Source organism: Zootermopsis nevadensis, unplaced genomic scaffold (assembly GCF_977971745.1).
Source record: "Zootermopsis nevadensis isolate Lab colony 2312 unplaced genomic scaffold, Znev_1.0 Znev_ptg000061l, whole genome shotgun sequence".
Taxonomy (NCBI): Eukaryota; Metazoa; Arthropoda; class Insecta; order Blattodea; family Termopsidae; genus Zootermopsis; species Zootermopsis nevadensis.
This window is the reverse complement of record NW_028259192.1, coordinates 12,898,682-12,917,971: the sequence shown is the minus strand read 5'-3', so window position 1 is coordinate 12,917,971 and position 19,290 is coordinate 12,898,682. Positions and strand designations below refer to the sequence as shown.

At 37.6% G+C, this 19,290-nt stretch overlaps 2 protein-coding genes across 8 annotated transcripts; one reads left to right on the top strand and one right to left on the bottom strand.

The window, feature by feature from the left end:
* Window positions 1–584: 584 nt before the first annotated feature.
* Window positions 585–9,301, top strand: LOC110837677 (choline/ethanolamine transporter flvcr2a). Of its 5 annotated transcripts, none has more exons than XR_015532524.1 (7): window positions 585–1,010; window positions 1,126–1,350; window positions 2,391–2,532; window positions 2,689–2,888; window positions 3,260–3,363; window positions 6,586–7,367; window positions 8,378–8,501. XR_015532524.1 is itself a non-coding variant. In XM_022080086.2 (7 exons), the coding sequence occupies exons 1-7, from the start codon at window positions 765–767 to the stop codon at window positions 8,670–8,672; spliced, it is 1,323 nt and encodes a 440-aa protein (XP_021935778.1). In that variant the 5' UTR covers window positions 589–764; the 3' UTR covers window positions 8,673–9,301. The 5 variants fall into 5 exon arrangements, 4 of the variants coding, with proteins under 4 accessions (XP_087196326.1, XP_021935778.1, XP_021935785.1 ...); XM_022080086.2 differs by lacking the exon at window positions 6,586–7,367 and adding an exon at window positions 6,407–6,517 and having other exon boundaries at window positions 589–1,010; window positions 8,378–9,301; XM_022080100.2 differs by lacking the exon at window positions 6,586–7,367 and adding an exon at window positions 6,407–6,517 and having other exon boundaries at window positions 894–1,010; window positions 1,110–1,350; window positions 8,378–9,301.
* Window positions 9,302–10,207: 906 nt separating this feature from the next.
* Window positions 10,208–17,413, bottom strand: LOC110837696 (DNA repair protein RAD51 homolog 3). Of its 3 annotated transcripts, none has more exons than XM_022080112.2 (8): window positions 17,098–17,413; window positions 14,910–15,016; window positions 14,236–14,363; window positions 13,550–13,656; window positions 12,697–12,890; window positions 12,133–12,264; window positions 10,468–10,653; window positions 10,208–10,367 (listed from the first exon to the last, which is right to left on the bottom strand). In XM_022080112.2, exons 1-8 carry the CDS (start codon window positions 17,195–17,197, stop codon window positions 10,323–10,325), a joined length of 999 nt encoding a protein of 332 aa, XP_021935804.1. In that variant the 5' UTR covers window positions 17,198–17,413; the 3' UTR covers window positions 10,208–10,322. The 3 variants fall into 3 exon arrangements, with proteins under 3 accessions (XP_021935804.1, XP_021935813.1, XP_021935829.1); XM_022080121.2 differs by having other exon boundaries at window positions 17,104–17,413; XM_022080137.2 differs by lacking the exon at window positions 17,098–17,413 and adding an exon at window positions 16,868–16,955 and having other exon boundaries at window positions 14,668–15,016.
* Window positions 17,414–19,290: the final 1,877 nt, after the last annotated feature.

The window sequence follows — 19,290 nt, the reverse complement described above, 5'->3', positions numbered from 1 at the left end:
ATCCGACATATCAGACGCAACAGCTGATCTAATAGACATGTGGAACTGTGCTCTAAGTATACTAGAAGGGGCCAAATGGTAGTAGCACTTAACCTTGAAGATGTAAACAGTAAATATTACCGAAACGTCGGAAATACTGCCTACAACTACATGGTGCCATCTTCCAGAAACACGATCCACAACAGACTATGCGCTCTAACCGGAACCACGTACCAATCACTTGTCTCTTCTGCGAACAACGGGTACAGCAGCTGGAGCATGTGTTAGGACGATGGCTGTGGGGCCCGACCTGTTCTGGGTCACGTTCACCGGTCAGACACTGGTTGCTGTTCCCCAGGTGTTCATGTTAAGTGTGCCGCCAAGTTTGTCTGCCTGTACCTTTATGGGACTACAAGAAGAAGAATGCTTGTTGCAAAAGAAACTTAGTTTTGGAAAGATAGTTAGTAAACAACGGGAAACAGGTTTTCTTGGCATTCATTCTTCATGAATTTTGCACCTCTTTTGCGTGAAAATTAGCGTCCGAAGCGTTAAATGATAAAATGATAACAAATTCTGAACTTGATTTAAAGCCGGGGGGGGGGCTATCATGAAGGCTTTTCCTCAGTCTGTCCTAATGAACACACATAAACATTCACAAAGAACACATTAAAATAGAGCAGGCATTCACATGACACTAACCGCAAGGCCAGTGCACATTCCTCGCGTTATTTGCCATTGCAGGAACAAGCGGAAGTTGTGGTGGCAGTGTGACTACGGAGACCAGAATGGAAAGTTGTGAAACTAGTTCGAAGACAGATTATACAGCGTATTCAAAGAGATGGCTCATACTTCTCATATACTTTTATTTCGCTGTGATGTCTGCATTCCAGTGGTACCAGTATTCCTCCATAACAAATATTATAGTTCGTTATTATAGTGTCGACAATTTTTACGTAAACTGCACAACTTTAATGTTCAACGTTACTTTCATTGCATTAGTGTTTCCAGCGTCTTACTTGTTGAATAAAGTGGTGAGAGAAGTGCCTCATATTTGCCTGCTTGATATGTTTCTATGTAAGATTTGAGGTTTTCACAGCGGTGAGTAAGAAGATTTATTTACTGGTAAATAGATATTTGTTCTCCCAGGGTATGAGGTGGTCTGTCATCCTGGGAACATTCTTCACAGCAGCTGGGGCATTAGTCAAGGTGGCTTCTGTCAAACCTGGCCTATTCTGGGTAACTTTTCTGGGACAGACCCTGGTTTCCTTCACACAAGCCGTTGCTATGCCGATGCCTCCTTTCATGCCTGCCGTTTGGTTTCCTTCCAATCAAGTCAATACCGCCTGCTCAATAGCTGTGAATGGTACGATGGTAAGTATCGTATGTCCGCATGCACGAAACATGAGGTCAGAACAGATTCATATAGAATCTAACTTTAGTATTTGGCAGTGCCATAGTACAAGCAATTAGTCGCTGGTTTCTCACCGTGGAGGATCTGATTTGCTCCCAGGGAATCTGCGGTGAGCAAAGTGGCACTGGGACAGGTTTTTCTCCTACGGCGTCTGTTTCCCCCCTGTCAGTATCATTCAATTGCTGCTCCATATTCACTCATAAATCATCTCTACGACGGGCAAGGGCCCCGTCTGAATCCCAGTTCCACAGAGACAGTATCGCCACAACCCAGTAAGTATTGCATTTGTAAGAAAGACAAAAGTGTTTAACTCTCTTACAATAAGTTTTCACATAAACCTGACTATATCAAAACCCGATTATGGACTAAAATGTTACTAAACCGCCAAAAAGTGCAAAATTATTCCGAATCCAATGAAGCGTTGTTTTAAAAGTTGTTTCGTACGCAAAATCCAAACAAAAATGTTGGTAGGATTTGAGGTTCTCACGACGGTGATTGCGAACATGGCTGTCTTCGGTGTTATAGCTCCGTGTAGTCTGCTAGAAATTTACCGACGTTTCAGAGATCCTTGATGCCTCCATCATCAGGGTATTCATAGCCCAACACGGCGTTACACCACAAAATAGCCATCTTCGAGCTCACCGTCGTGAGAACCCCAAGCCCTAATTGGTAAAATTTTAGTTTTGTGTATTTTAATCTTCCGGTTTTTAGATACGAAACGGGAAGACAGAAAAAATAGGTCCTTCACTAAATCGTTTTAAAATCTCCTAATTTAATCTGCTCTTAATTTCTTCGCGAACGTAATTTTGATGCGCCAATGCATTTACCAAATATTTTGAATTTGCCACATTTTATAATATTTATTATCAACTTTTATAATACGATTTTGCCCTGAAATCGGATTACTTTGTTTTCTCCGTGTTATGCGACAAACGACATAAAACAAGTCCTTCCATTACTTAGACTTCAAATGACGATGAAGTAACATTTCTCTCAACAGCTCGGCATTGCCCTCGGATTCGTCGTACCTCCGATCATGGTGCAAAACCACGACAACCTCGAGGAAGTGGGGGCTGGGCTTGCAACAATGTTCTATTGGACAGCCGGCCTGTCCACAGGATCCTTCATTCTTGCTATTCTGTGTAAGTTTAATTACCCGTTGTTTGCATTAAACACATAAAGTGAACACATAATGGGGATGTATTCATCTCTGTGTCCTATTTTATCGCACTCGATAAATGTTTAAGTGTAAATAGAAGTTTTTGCGTAAATTCTCCACATTCTTATGGTTTGGTCAGTTTTAGAGTCAATGCCTGCTACGCCGCCAAGCCATGAGCAAGCCCTCAAGGACAGCGCCTGTGCTCCGCTGGTGAAGATCTTAAAGAATCTGTTTCTGAACCCATGTTACGTCCTCTTGCTCATTGCTTATGCCATTAACCAGGGAGTTGTTAACTCCATGTCAACGTTTCTCAACCAAATGATTCTTCCGTATTTTAAGGTACAGGAAACCGCGCATAATATTCGTTTTAAGTAAGATAATTAAAAAGGTACAAATTACTGTCAGAGTAACCATATTCACAATATAAGTTTCGTCCTGTCTGAAATGTAAATAGTTTTCAAACGTTCTATCTAACTCTGTTGAGAAGCTCATACTCGTTTACCTGGAATTTCTTTAAGATTCATTTTAATAATATCATCCTATCTACCCCCACGTCCTTCAAGCGGCATCTTCCCTATAGTCTGCACGCAATACATTTTAAAAGTAGATCCTTAAGTATGTTGTACAAGCTAATGGCTGAAATGCTTATACTATTAGAGGTGCTGTTGCAATTTGTTATGCGTACATTATTTTATACCGATATTTTGCAGAACGGTGAAGAATTCGCTGGTCGCATTGGACTGACACTTACAGTCGCGGGAATGATGGGTACTACTCTGTGCGGTATAATAATGGACAGAACATTGAAGTACATGTAAGTATTGACCAACTTTATATCACGTTTAACCTGAAAACTTAAAATTACCGGGTCTTCAATTTATGCGGTAACGGCCATGCTTGCATTGCGTGCTCGGCCGGGTGTACTGTTGGTGTGGGAGAGAGATAGCGCGTTCTTCCCGTGAGTCACCGGCGAATCAGTTAAATACATTGCGTCTCTCGTCGCGGATTGACGTTGATAATATGGTGTATAGTATTAAGCAACGTGTGTTCTTAGTCGAAACATATGCCAAATATTCATCCTACGGAAGATGCCGCCGTAAATTTCGCAGACATTTTCCTGGTGAAAGTGTTCCTAGCAGGTCCGTGATAGAGAGCTTAGTAAAAAAAGTTCGTAGTACGGGATCAGTTTTGGATAAAAAGAAGAACAGGAAACGACAATTCATTTCGGCAATATCCCTGAAGAGCTTCGTCGAGTATTTAGAAATATGTTAACGAGATGTGAAGCTTGCCTGCAAGCACAAGGAAGTCACTTTGAACATCTTTTGTGATCTAAGGTAAGAACAATTAATGTAATAACATGTATTAGTGACGAGAAATATTCGTAGTTCGCTGTTACTAGCGGCACTGAAACTGATTTACCTGTGACTCACGGGAAGAACACGCTATCTCTCTCCCACACCAACAGTACACCCGGCCTAGCACGCAATGCAAGCATGGCCGTTACCGCATAAATTGAAGACCCGGTATTATCACATAATCCCAATTCCACGCACCTGGTAGTGTAATAAGGAACACGCGCCCATCATCAATTCGTAATTAACCAACTCCAAGAAAGCAGAGTCCCTCTTGGGAACTGGGAGTCGCTCAAGTAGACAAGAAATTCCCTGAAACCTATGGTATCAGAAGGCCCATTTACTTAAGACATTTTAATATTATTATGCCGCCTACACCTAAGTAGTGAGAGTGTACAATTAGTGTTTTAAATTTCTAATTTACAACGTAGTTGTTCTTTGCTATTTGCCATTGATTTAGTGTGTTGTTGTTGTTTATGCGTGCGTGTGTGGAGATTTTCAATAAATATTTCTGACAGCTGTTTGAAAACTGGTAGAGTAATCTTTGCAGGTCTGCGATTAGTACTGTGTCAGCAGCATGAAATATTATTTTAATCTCTTTTGTGCCCATTTCGTAATCTTGTTTCCCTCTTAATTAAAAATTAAATCCGTGGCGTAACACCTCCAGAGAGCCAAAACCGACTAGCTTGACTGCTGGCCTCACGTTCACATGCCTAAGCAGAGGTGAACGATCATCCAACCAGATATAGGATGACGTGTGTTGAGCACAACGAACCCCCAGCCATTGCTAGTTTTCCTGACCGGATTACGCTACTCATTGTAGCTCCCCAATTTCCTCACGATGCTGGGTTGGCACCGGTCCCATACACTGGTCGAAAGCTCATGAGAAAATTTCTTCTCCCCCAAGACTCGAACCAGCGCGGATTCCGTCTTACTTCATGCATTATTTCATTCATTACAACATTCAATAACAGTGGGCTTAGCACTCTTTTCCTAACAGGTATTTCGATTGAGTTTTCCCATTTACCTTGATTTATGTAAAATTGTTTGTATATACACCCTTAATCAGTAGAATGAGTTGATTAGGTAGATTATTCCGATGTAAAATTTGTAAGACTAACTTAGGTGCAGCAAATTTAAGAATATATTTTACATCTTAACAACAGTAATAATAAAAATCCTAAACTAAATTTCTTCATGGCAGTTCAGCCATTTCTTAAATTTAAAATTAGTTCTCTGACTACAATTTCACTACAAGACTGTACGTCTAGCATAGTCCACATCTCCGCACAGGGAGTACAAAAATCTGATTCTCTACACATTCTGTTTCAAACTTCCAGTATCCACGAAGCCATTCCCTTTTATCACCTGTTACAATATCTGACATATTCCTTTTTAAAAAAATTCAGTTTTGTACTAAAGTAAAAAAGTGGTATCCAGAATGCTATACAAAACATTACATAGTAACTCCGTAACACTTAATGTCAACTACACAGGGTTTTTCTTCTGCTGGTATTACTTGGTTGACCAGTACCTTTGCTGTTAGTTCCTCCTTCTACTCACCCACTTAGATCCTTTAGGCTCATTCATTGTTTATTTATTTAACGACGTTTCGTAATGCAATATGTAGCGTCAAATGGTATAATTTGTGGACTGGAAAGAGTGTGGAAGAATATTTAATATCCTGTCCCGGAATTTTCTTGGAAGAACTGAAGTAATCACGATAAACCATAGGTAGAATAGCAGCACTAATATTTTAAATCAAGGACTCCAGAATACAAAGCAGAAGTTCAAAACAGTCGATCGCGATGTGTGGCCGTACCGTCTCATTCGAACATTAAACTGCTTAACATCAATTTGTACAACTATACAATATGTGAATAGCAAAACGACGAAGGAATAAAACGCCAGCGTTTAAAATAATGTACACTTCGGATGCAAATTTACTGCACGTACATTTGTAATTAAGAACTGTGTTTGAAATGTAATAAAATAAATATCAGCCGGTCTTACCTCCACCAGTCGCACACTCGCCCTCTCGAGCAATGTAAGCACTACTGTAGAATGGATGTCATTTCTCTGTGACACCAGAGAAACCCCTGTTCACTCTACGTCACAGGCCACCTGCATGAGCTTCGTTAAGCACCTGTGCTAAGTACTATATTTCAGCATCCTGTTGTGAACATTACAATTCAGAGTTGTATTGACTGTCAATAAAACACCGCAACTAGATGAATAAACTGCGACGTTTAATTTAGATTATAAATCGATAGTTCATTATGCTATCGACATGCCGCGGGACGGACAGCCTTGCGAGAAAAATTCTGCAATTAAGAATTGTTACTTTGTTATACTTCATAAATATATCAAACGGCATGAAATTACATTATTAACTTCTTTTCGAGAAACTACCAGTCGCTTAGTTGGCCATAGTTTGCCACCTCTGACATGGTGTTTGTATTCGTCTGTATTTTGGTGTGTTACCACTGTACACTTTTTTTACAGAAATGCTGCAATGTCCGTGTTCGCATTAACTGTGGTGGGCATGATCGCCTTCACATTTTCGTTAAAAACACAGTCCGAGATTTTTGTTTACCTTGCAACTTCTTTTGTGGGGTAAGTTTCACTTGTCTGGGCTGATTATATGAAGCTGTTTGTTACAACCTTTTATACGTCTTCGACAGGATAGGCGAAGGAAGAAGTCTATGGAAAAATCTTACCAGAAGAAGAGATAGGATGGTGGGACACATTCCGAGGCACCCAGGATTGGTTAATTTGGTAATGGAAGGAACAGTTGAAGGGAAGACAAATATTGGAATATGTGACGCAGATTTTTGAGGATGTGGGCTGCAAAAACCATGTGGAAATGAAGAGATTGGCGCAAGATAGGCGAAAATGGAGGACCGCATCAAACCGGCCGAAAGACTGATGGAAAAAAAAGGGGGGGGCCCAAAGTTGCATGTCACTTCATTAGCTTGTGGGCAGAACAAATCCAAATGCACATACAATGTAAACCAAAGACATTCTCAACACAGGAAATAAAACAAGGAGCTACATCGTATTGCCGCTGCAAAATGTTGTTTGTAGTACGGACATTATACGCTTCTTTGTCTGCTACCTCTCCCGCCCCTCTGATCATGATGCCTTTTACTTCTATCGGTCCTCAGACTCGTCCCGAATACTATAAATTAACACGAATGCATTTAACTGGAGCTTTGTAATAAATAATTGGACAGCCAACACAGTGAGAATAAAAAATGAGATGTTAGAATTCCAGTCGGGTTACCGGGTATTCAGACAGGGAGTGAACGAAAGTGCTGGCAGTGGCCGTCGCTTACTTCAATTGTAAAAACCATGGTTCTCAAGGAATTTGGGGAAACAATAAAGCACTTCCATCGTGATAATGGACATCAGAGAAAGAACTTTCCCATGAGAAAATGGATTGTGGTTCGAAACCAGCTCGAAGGTATAGATGTTTGCGGAGTTTTAACAATGTTTATTGACGAAATAAAATATCTCCATTGTTAATTGACACATAGTAGAAGAGGCTAGGGTAAGAAAGAAGAAAAGAAATAACGAATAATATAACATAATGTAACACTTCATAATTGCATCTGAAATATATCTGTTCATACAGAGTGACAAGATTTTGTTTAAATGAGGTGGGGGGACTTAAGTACAATTAGTCACTGATAAAAATAATCATCTATTCACTATTGAGTGCAAGTTATTTGTTCATTCTTGCATATCGCCCCAAATATACATTAACTCTTTACAAAATGGTAGTATATAAATATTACTTTAACATTCAATAATGCCATATTTTGCACACAAAATGTATTTGCATGTTCTGTATCATTTTGGGAATAAAGAGTGATTATTTGCCTAAAAAGCATCAACCAGTTAATCTTTGTAATGACTACAAATTGATTTTTGGGATAGCAACTGAATTTTTAAGTATTATTTAGACAAACTTATTGGCTCAAATGTTTGTGCCTGAGAGCACCAAACACAATTCAATTGTTCGTGTCCAATTATTAATAATGAAATTCTCTAATATTTATATGTGTATGTACTTCAGCATGTATAGACAATGCATGTTAGTTCACTGTGAATAACTAATATACATTTAACAATTCTAAACTAAATGATGTGTTTTTGGAGGCTCTCCAGTCCACGACCACTTCTGAAAAATTTATCCAACTCCAAGGTATGAAAAACTGCACACCCGACCTTATATTAAATTTGTGAAATGTGCAGACCTTATGAGCAATCACTTCAGAAAAATGAAAACTAACAACGTGGCAAACGCGAAAAGTAGTTTGACGTGGCTACGATAATTTAAAAAAAGAGATATATGACGTGTTATGGCGACAATAACTATGGTGCATCTTAGCCTACTAACAGTGAGAGTGTTTTTATAAATTTAAACGTTCTAGTTCTTTGGCAATATAGTTCCTTCATTTTCTGTTTCAGGTTCTTCTTGGGAGGATACGTCCCTATAGCATATAGCTTTTCATATGAAGTAACTTATCCAGAACCCGAGGGGACTTCTAGCGGTATGCTGTCTGCAGCTGCCCAAATTGTAACTACAATCTTTACGCTGTTGTATGCAGCCATGATTTCGTCTTTGGGCAATGTATGGGCCAATATTGCATTCAGCTTAATTCTTCTAATTGGCACAATTATCCACCTCTTTATGCAACCCACCTTACGGAGACAGGCAGCTTATGAGAACGTAGTGTCCATCAATGAACCACTGTTACGGTAGGACATGGATTCTACATCGCCAGATATCCCAGCACAATACACAAACAAATCACTTCTCGTAGGGAGGTTTAATGTTTCGCCAGTTATTATAATCATAAGTCAGTCTCATTTTCCTAAGCCAAGTTGCTCAGTGTCCCCAACAGAAAATCCCAGCATAAGAATTCTTATCGCTACGATATTACAGACAAGTGAAAATGTTACAGCCTTTGCCCAAAGAAAATATAGAGCCAACACTTTGGCAGATTTTTTTAAAGGTTTGTGTGGCAAGAATTATGAGTTAGTTATAACCTCGGCACTAGATGGAGGAAACTGGTTAGCGTCATAACCCGGCCGCTTTACTCCCGGGGAAGGGACCCCTGGTACAAATTGGACAGGAGGCTGAGTGGGCGACAGAACCGGTCTGGACATAGAGGCTACAAGAAAAATCCTCTGCCCCGAAAGGGAATCGAACCCCAGTTGTCGTCAGTTACAATACTGACCGAGGGTAATTAACGACCGAGCTAATGGCATGCCAACTCTGGGATTTTACTAGTAATGTTAGTACAGAAGTATTGAGAAAATGTCTGTATGTGAAATCATTGGTGATAAAACACTGTAGTAAATGTTCTTGAAATAAAATACTTGCACAATTCTGTTGTTTGTCCAAAACAATATTTAATACAGAAAGTATAAATCAAAATGTACAGTACTTTTATTTCAGTAAAAGCTCTTCTCACATAGTAACAGAAGGTTGATTTAGAAATGGAATTTTATGTGCAAAATACAAAAACATGGATCTATACAGACGCTAGCTTTGCACTTCAAGTGTGGAATAAAGACACACAGTGATTGCCACCACAAAGCTTAGTTGGTTTACAATGACAAATACCAGAAATACATCCACTAAATGAATAACAAAATTATAATTGTGCCCACTGTTCTGAAAAGGTGTGAAACTTAATTTCTAATCCAAAGAATGATACCTAAGAGAAAGAAAGGATCAAGAGGATGAAGAAAATTACATATTGAGGAACTTCATAACTTACACTCTTCACAAAATATCGTTAGGGCCATCAAATCAAGGATAAGATGGGATGGACATGTAGCATGCATGATGCAGATGAGAAATGCATACAAAATTTAGTCATGAAACATGATGGATCTTTAAATATAAGATGTGAAGGCACGGACTGGATTCAACTAGCTCTGGACAGAAGCCAGTAGCAGGCTCTTGTAAACATGGTAATGAACCTTCGGGTTCCATATAGGTGGATAACCTTCTGATTAGCAGAGCAGCTATTAGCTTCTCAAATAGGACTCTGCTCCATGGAGTTAGTTAGCTGATATACAAAAAGGTTCAATGATACTAGAATTAAACCTGTCATAAATCACCATGCATTCAGCATTAAACTTAAGTTAAAAGCTTTTCAAGGTTGTTTCATATGAAATTCTGAAAACCACAATCTTACGTAGAAAAGATTCATTATGCTTTCTCAATTGTATATATTATACAATGTCCAATGGTAAAATGTAACTAAAATTAAAATATCACAGTGGTTATGTCTGCATATTTTATGCATCTTCAACTATATTTAATACACAAAACATAAAACAATTTAGCATATAGTACATAACATTACATTAACCAATGAATCACACTTAAAAAAACATGCTATTTCACTGATACACTGCAATCACGAATACCACTCTTCAATATCTGAAATTATGAACAATAGCACAAAAGTTAGGACAATGTAACAGAGCAGAATTTCTATATTAGACCCCACATGCAATATATAATATATTGAACAAATTACCTGGAACTCAGCAGATGACTGTTGCCGTCTTGTACTTTTAAAGAGAACAGCTGCGTAACGCCCACGCTGCAGGTTACCCAACATAAGTCTCTGATTGCTGTAATGACCAAAACTGTCACCTAAAGCTGGCACCAAGTGACTATTTCCTGGACCTATTTTAGTGGTCAGCTGGTTTGTTACTAATACCTGTCAGGAAAATAGAAAAACTTAAAAAAATGTAATTTTCAGATGTCACAGGTTATTATGTTAAAAAACAGTATGTTAAACAAACCAAAAAATACTTTAAAAATAAAGAATAAATAAAAAACCCAAATACACACAAATGAGGTCTGACATAATGAGACTGATTCTTTTTAGACAAATAGAGTGCCACTAGCCTTTAGCAAGTTCACATATTCGAAGTGCTTACCTTTCCACTTATACACACATTCCAGTGTCTCTGCCATGCCTTGAAACATGGCCTAAAAGCATTTTCCAAAAGTACTTTCAGTACAGTTGTCATATTGCCATCAATGTTTAGGAAACATTAAAAGACACAAAGGCCTACATCAGGAAATCATGGTGATGTTCCAACACCAGCAATTGTTTCTGATCAAACTCGCCTTGCCAAACATATTGTGTGGGAAGACAGATTGTCAAGATGCAAAATTCACTTGTCTGGCCAAAACCTGAATGTTCATTGTTGTTAGCTGTTTATTTTGGAAAAATAAATTTATAGCAGATAATTTTTTTAAAAAACAGATCAGCTTAGTTATAATCTTTGATTTTGACATTTTTAGGTTCACAGAATTTGGACTTCATTGGTTTGATTCTTGGTTGTACTGGAAGACCCAGTCTCATCACCAGCCAAGTCACTATTTCTTCTGAATGTTTCGTTCTTCCAACAATCTTCCTGAACAGTTGGATCAAATTTCTTTTCCCAAATTTTCTGACAACCAAACAAAACACTGTGCTAAGAAGAAAAAATGTACTGCAACAACACACACTGAAACTTGATGACAGTGTAACACAATACTGCAGAATCATACAGCAATGTGATCCAACATATGTCAACTCACCAGTAATTGTAAATAAATGTAACAGTCGAAATGACTGGCAATAAATGAAGCTATTTACAAAAAGAAATGACCCCACATAAAATGGAAATTATGCTCAATGAAAAACACAAAATGAACAACTCAACACAATATAACAAAAATAACTATACCACATCCTCTTACTTCTTTACACACAACTTAAAATTGGAGTAAAGAGATGATATTAAAGTAAAATCCCACACTAAAGATAGGCTAGACATGGAGAATGCATAGGGAGACAAGAAACATACTTAGGATCTTAGAAAGGATCCTCCTGGAAAGAGAAGAAGATGTCCGAACCTTGACCAATAGCAGACTTTAGTATCAGCAGTACTAAACCTTCAAATTCCATTATCAGAAAGTTGGTCATTTATTCAGTTTTTTAGTTGGGCTATACATTATTTGTCTGTTTCAGACAACTCACTAACAATCTTCAGTAACCTGAGGATGATGACAAAAATGGCTCCCAAAATGTTGGTGTTTTCTCCATTCAACCACCTGACATGGCTGGTGGCCTAAGAAGAATTCATTAGACTCACTAACAAAACTATTAAAAGAATTAGGTTAACTTATGGCAATACACACTTACAGCTACATTATGCTTCACTGCCACCATTCTCAGTTCTTGCATAACATCACACAATAATCTGGTTCTTAGAAGAGAATTCAGGATTCCATTGCGAAATGGAAAAGCCAGACTATCCACCGCTACTAACCTGACCTGGAACACATTCCATTATTTGCAAAGTTTAGTATTGCACATCTGTGAGACTTCATGTAATTAATATTACGTATATGCTCAATAGCAAAAGCACTATTCAAACCTGAAACAAAGAAGTGTGTGAAAAGAAAAGAAAAAATTTCACTCATTTTCTGACCCATTTCATGGTAAGAGAAACTTTTCTGAACAGTCACGTATGTAGGTGAGGAAACCTTCAACTGTATTGAATAGCATGAATTCCATGTGTGCCATTACTTTGGTGAATCTCATATACCACTACTTCATACATTAATCAGAATGAGTCAGCACATTAATTACTTCATTTCTCATAATTCAGTAATTCATGCAATTTTAATTTTGTAGCACTGCCCAACAACCAAATAAACAAACCATCACATGTTAAGTACAGGAATTTATATAAGCAACAAATACCTGTCTCTTTTGATGCAGAAAGTCATTAATGCTATATATTGCTGCAAGTAACTCCACATAGTCATGAGTAGCAACATAATAGACCCCTTGCATTACAGCATCTACTGTGAAGTTCTCAATCTGTTGTCCCATATCTTCTTGGTCCTGATGGAATGCTACCAGCTGACAATGGTCTACACATGCTTCAGCCATTTCTGGATGAACAGGTTAAACAAAGTTGACAATGGTCTTACGGGTTGTGATGCTGTGTGGCTTTGCAGGATGGTACCAATGTCCCTCTAAAATATCCACAAATCTGCAAGTCCACATGTCACAACCCATAAGATCACCATCAACATCTTCTATGCCTTGTGATCTTCCAAATATCATGGGTTAAATCACCTCTTTTGATCACATGATAATTAAATGAAGGCAATGGGTAGAATTCAAAATTAATATCACATAATGAGGACCTTTGTGTTTATACTGGTCACCTATGTTAGACATAGCTTTATCTTCACCTGTTCTGCACACCTTCACTGCATGCACTGAACACATGAACAAGTTCACTTTTACCTTTCCATAAGATGATAACTCTCAACTCTCACATAATTCAATCTCTACATGAAGGAACATGTATTCACTGAAGCACAAAATGCACACAGTTATCAGCCATTACTAGATAGGAAGCTGGGTGTGCTCCAGAGTCAGTCTGGTCATGATGCCAAAACGAGAAATCCTTGCCCCTACCGGGAGTCAATCACCAGTCCTTCAGTCCATAGCCAGTCACTTTACTGAATGAACTATTTTGGCTTGTAAGGAAATTAGAACTTGCTGGTAATTTAATAATTATATACAACTCTCATTGGCTCACCTTTTAGTCTTGCTGGTGTAAAGCCACTACTTGTATCTATGAACAGTGCTTCTCCTTCAAGACCACCAAAGGATCTTGGTATTTGAACATCCACACATACCTGTAGGCTGCAGAGAGGCAATATGAAGCTCACATGTCCAAGGGTAATACATTAACATGTGGAGATAAATCACAACTATGTGGTACAATCTTTCATGCGAGAAATACATTTACAACAGTCAGAAGAGCAAAATGCTCGTAACAAAAAGTACAGAATTCTAATAAAACCAAAGGATGTTCACTCCACAGTTTCCCAAAAAACTATACAATTTAAGTAGCACTACAAGAATTATTTACAATCAATTACAACAGTTAACTGAGTTACAAAACATATAGCTTGAATTTTGAAGGAATCTACAGTGAATCCTTTTTTATGTGGGTCCCATGTAATCGCTGCATATCCTCATATCACAGACTCACAAGACCGTGTATTTAATATACTGGAAACAGTATGTGTATGTGATTATCATACTAAATCTACCACAGAGGTAAATTGTCATACTCCCTCTAATGGTATACTTTTAAGGAAAGAGAAAGGTATCTAGAGTTCTGTTTGTACCACAAACATATTTTCATGATTCTAAATTATTTAGAATGTTTACCATTTAGTTGAATTATAATATGGGTCAAAATTATTTAGAACTTACCTCATTTGAGTCTTGCCTGACCCTGGTGCCCCACACAGCTCAGTAATTTCCCCCACCACAATCCCACCATCCAACAAATCATCAACTGCTTTGCTAAATGTCACAATATGAGGGGAAGTGCATTCTTCCTGTAAAATAAAGTTCTTGTTGCATTTTCACTTTGACTAAACTGACTCTATGGAGCAGATTCCTTCCTGAGATTCTGATAAATTATCCAGCTAGTCAACCCTACCATTTATAGAACCCAAAGTTTAACTACCACGTTCACAAGTGCCAGCCATTGGACTACATCCTGAGCCAGATAAATCCCTCCACATCCTAACACAATATTCTCTCTGAGGTTTCCTCTATCACTATTGACAACTACACTCTGCATTTTCCAAAGCCATAAACCTATTTGAAATTTTAATCTAACATTGTTTTGTAACTTACATTTCTTGAGATTAAATATTTGTGTTCAAAATTTGCTTTACTCATTTACTTAACAAATGCATTTTCCAAATTTCTGCAATCACCACACAGTTGTATAACAGATCCTCTATAGAACTGGATGCCAATCATCAATAAATATGACTGTGGTACTACATCAGGAGATGCCTGACTGCATTTATGTATGTTGCGTATGTTATATGTCATGATGTGGGAATGCTGATTCAATGCTGTCACTTCTCTACCTGCCAAATATCTAAAGCAGACTTTGTGGGAGGAACAGATGCCAAACGTTTCAGCTGTTCATCAATACCCCATTGCTTGACCAGTTTATTTCCTTCAGGGCCATAACCTGCAAAAGAAGACAATAAAAAGAAAACAAATCTCATGACATTTTTTAAAACTGATAATTCACTGTGCCTCACAGTCAAGTAAACTAAAGTAATTCTGGTGATTGTGCAGATGGCAGCAGTAGGGAAGGGGTGGGCATGATGTTGGTGATATAGTACTAGTACTAGTAGTAGTAGTAGTAGTAGTAGTATCAGACAACAATAATCTGAGGTAGATTTTTATTTACTGATGTTTCTACAATGTACTGGCCAATTAAAAAGTTTACTTAATATTTTCATATCTTCCCCCGAGGACTACTCTTATATTTTTACTCTTTCCTTACTCTCTTTTCTGTATCTTTTTCACATGGTGAATTCTTGTAATCATTTCTACATTGACAGCTTTGAAACCCTCATAGGAATTGTACTGTCATTAAAATATAATGTTTCCATAAAACTGTACTGTTATCTGACCATCTTTTCTGGTAGCCTTTCTACTATTACATCTTCTCTAATGCTCAAATTTCAGGTTTCATCCCAACTTGTAAATAATAACCGATAGAAACTCTGTTATGAATATGTGTGTCAGTCCGCATGAAAACCCTTTGCCATTTCCAAATAAATATCTCTCATTGTCTAGCCAAATTATTCACCTCTACACATTCTTTCGGTACCCCCCCCCCCCCCCCCCCCCCGAACTTCCTCATTTTATACAATTTTCTTATTCAGTTAAGTAAAGTCTCCAAATTTTCTTCAATGTGATGTTTATTTGATTTTTTGCACATCTCTATTTTTTTGACCTAATCTCAAGACTAATCTTTTGTCTCAAATGATTTCAAAATATGAGCTTGAATATAGTTCTAGTAAGTGAAATTACTTCATTATCATGAGAATTACTATTGATATTACTGCAACTGACACACTTTTAGCATAGTCATAAGTACCCAGGTCTTGTTTGTAAAACTGAAACAAAATGTCAACATTAGTTGTTCAGCCAATATCCGCAGTTATTTATAGCCTAACAAGTCTATTTATCAATTCAATCTACTACTAGCTGTCAATGTACATGAATTATTCACTTATTTTATGCAAGCAGTCTAGCTGACTGGACCTATATATATTAACATTATGGGTGGTACTAGTATTCCAGGATCCTGGTCTCTAGATCAAAGGTGTGAACAAATTATATTAGAATGGTTGGAAGATAAAGAAGAAAGTTCCAGCTAATTCAAACAGATTATGTGGAAAAATGGTCAAAATGATTAAATACATTCATAAATAAATGTAATCTTTTCTGCTTCTGTAAAATCTTCCATGTCTCAATAAAAGTACATTTCCAAAACAGTAAAGTGTTTTAAATTCATTATGAAAAACTGTTTATTCAGAAACATGATAAAGTTAGATTTGAGCCACATATAAAACAATTATATAGTGGGCTGACAATAAGGAAAAATAAATTTAAATAACCTCACTTTATACAAAATCATCAAATAAATAAGAAACAAATCCCAATTGTGTTTATTTTATGCATTCTGTATAAAGAACACATAAAATGACAACTATGTACTACTATCAGAACTGGAAAGAGTTCAACTACAGCTTTTCACCAGTATAACTACATCTAAATAGTTCATTCTACTAAAATTGCTACGCTGTGTAAGTCACAGTCCATTATATGATGAAGTCAGCAACACAAAATATGTAGACATATCTATTAGTTTCCAACACTTAAAGACAGCCACGGGTAGATGGCCAATTACGATTGAAACATGTGGTGGATCCTTAATAAACACTGAAACTTGTATAAAAAAATTGTTGTGTAGACTGGCAGTCAACCTAACGACTTCAAATGTGATTTAAATCTTAACACCTACAAATAAAAAAACTTTTCTTCACATAATTTTTATCCGAATGCACTGTCTTGAACTAGAAATACGAGATACTCCTACTCAAGGAAGAGAGCGCAAGGGTTATAAGCACCTTTGCCTTGTGGAACAAAATCCTATAGTTTAAGCGAAATGAGGTTACGTCGTAGGTCAGTAACATACAGTGCACACCCCGCTGACACGTTTCTCTATTTTATCACATTTTTTCATTTCTCTACCTTTACCATCACACAAATCTTCATAGTAAACAAATCCCGTTTCACGAAGCCTCAAATGCAGAGAACCGGGAAGTGGAAGACTTGTGACTGCCCGCAGCATTATCAATCCAAATAGACTAAAATTTAGCAACTTCCGCTACACTCTTCACGTGAAAGGGATATACACCACAACACGGATTAGTTTGAAACATGTCAACGAAAACACGCACAAAACCCGTGGAAGCATAAACCACAGATCACCGATGTTATAACAGAAGCAGAGTCTCCTTCCTTATACTACCTACTGCCTGACTCGTGTATCAAACCTTTTTCATATGTGAAAACAAGTACCATCTGTTATATGTATGAGAATGCAATATAATCATACCCTTGAAGATTACACAAGCGTCAGTTTAATCCGGGCATGCTTTAATGAATGATATCACATTCAATAAAAGATAATACCAACGATCCAAATGAAAATGTGGGCGGCCATCTATATATGTTTCATATAATAATTGCCATATTATGCTCACCCTTGTAAGTCCAAACCCGTTCCTCCAGGAACGAACATTATACTTCAGTGATTTCGTGTATGCGAAAACACCATTAAAATGTTACCTAAACAGACCATTTGGGCCCCATGTCAAATCATGATCATACATGATGGGGGGGGGGGGGGGGTGGAAGCCCTAGTTCCCATAGAAAATGTAAATAACTTTAAAAAAAGTGGAAATGAATTTTTGTGGTCCATATTAAGATACACATTAATGGATCATAAAGACAAATTGAAGAATAAAGCCTCATGGGAAATGTTAAGAAATTTAATATTCTTCCACTAGCAAGCAAATTCCTGCTCTCATTTTCATCATTTGTAATGGACAACATAGAAATATTTGAAACAAACTCAGATATCCACAATATACAGATTTCCTTCATGTGCCAAACACAAATCAGAAAATATCAAAAAGGAATTTACTACACTGGAATTAAGCTATTCAACACACCCCCCCCCCCCCCCACACTATATAAAGAACTTTCTGCCAGTTCAAAAAGAGTATCTTCTTTTCTCGCTCCTGCCTAAACCAAAAATTCTCAGCTATTATAATATATGTAAGCAATATTGGGTATGCTTTCTTGTGTAATTATTTTCACAGTAATACTGTAGTTGATTGTAAATTAGTCATAACCATGCAATTTACATCTGTATTAGAAACAAGTATTGTATTTGTGCTATGATATGTTTTACATCCTAGGCTTAGGACTAAGAAGGATCTATGGAATGTAAATAAATTATATTCATCATGCCACCAGAAAAGATCATTTACAAAGTACCACTACAAAGTTATAGGATCCCACAATGAATGGTTCATGTTGCTCCCGACTGAAAGTTTGTATAACCACTATAATCCAAGTGAATGCAAGAACTTTAAATTATAGTATTAGATTATCTATTGACATACCTTCCAAGCTTAATGAAAATTAACAAATTGTTTCAAAAGTTATCACAGAGCATACTTAAACTAAAATGGCTATTTTCCTTTTTCATGACATTCAACAGAATGTTTGTTACAAAAACATCAAACAAATAAGCCAGCTTAATATCTTAAGAATCCCCACTTAATGGTACCTGCACCTTGTCGTGGTGGTGGGGCTTGAGTACCTCAGTGATCCCAAGATCTATGCTGGTGGTAGCATAGCTACTGGTAGGGCCTCCCTAGCCAGATTGGTAGAGGGGGAGAGGTCAGACTAAGACAGGTACCCTGGTCCTCCAGGTCGGGGGTTGGTCGCAAGGCTAACAACCTTGCACCGTAAAAAGAATGATGTTTCAAAACCTAAACCTTGGACAGACGGACCTAACAGAAGGACCGAATGGAAGAGAGGCCATGGACTGAATACAGACCAGAGAGCCATAGAAGAAGAGAATATCTTAAGAATAAAAGCACCACTCATACAAACTATAATATAATAGGCATATAGCCATGATGCCTTCAATGTCTTGGCAGTGGATGAACTTTTTCTGTAAAAAATAATCTCATGTTGGCAAAGTAGAAGAACTAATCTTATCTAGCAACAGTGGAAACTGTCTTCTGTGAAGGGGGGAGAGGAGGAGGATTCCACAGTCTGTTTTATTCATGTCTCAAAGCAGCATACCCTGAAGCCTCAGATATTCAACCTCCAGACATATATGATACACTGCTGCAAACAGCCTGA

Excerpts from the sequence above, each read along its gene's own strand:
- LOC110837696 (XM_022080112.2), bottom strand. The coding sequence starts at position 17,197 with ATGCTGCGGGCAGTCACAAGTCTTCCACTTCCCGGTTCTCTGCATTTG. Across the intron at positions 12,891-13,549 it reads TACACCAGCAAGACTAAAAG|AAATGGCTGAAGCATGTGTA; the intron begins GTGAGCCAATGA and ends CTGTTCATCCAG. Across the intron at positions 10,368-10,467 it reads AGTCATCTGCTGAGTTCCAG|ATATTGAAGAGTGGTATTCG; the intron begins GTAATTTGTTCA and ends TCATAATTTCAG.
- LOC110837677 (XM_022080086.2), top strand. The coding sequence starts at position 765 with ATGGAAAGTTGTGAAACTAGTTCGAAGACAGATTATACAGCGTATTCA. Across the intron at positions 1,011-1,125 it reads CTTACTTGTTGAATAAAGTG|GGTATGAGGTGGTCTGTCAT; the intron begins GTGAGAGAAGTG and ends TTGTTCTCCCAG. Across the intron at positions 2,533-2,688 it reads CTTCATTCTTGCTATTCTGT|TTTTAGAGTCAATGCCTGCT; the intron begins GTAAGTTTAATT and ends TGGTTTGGTCAG.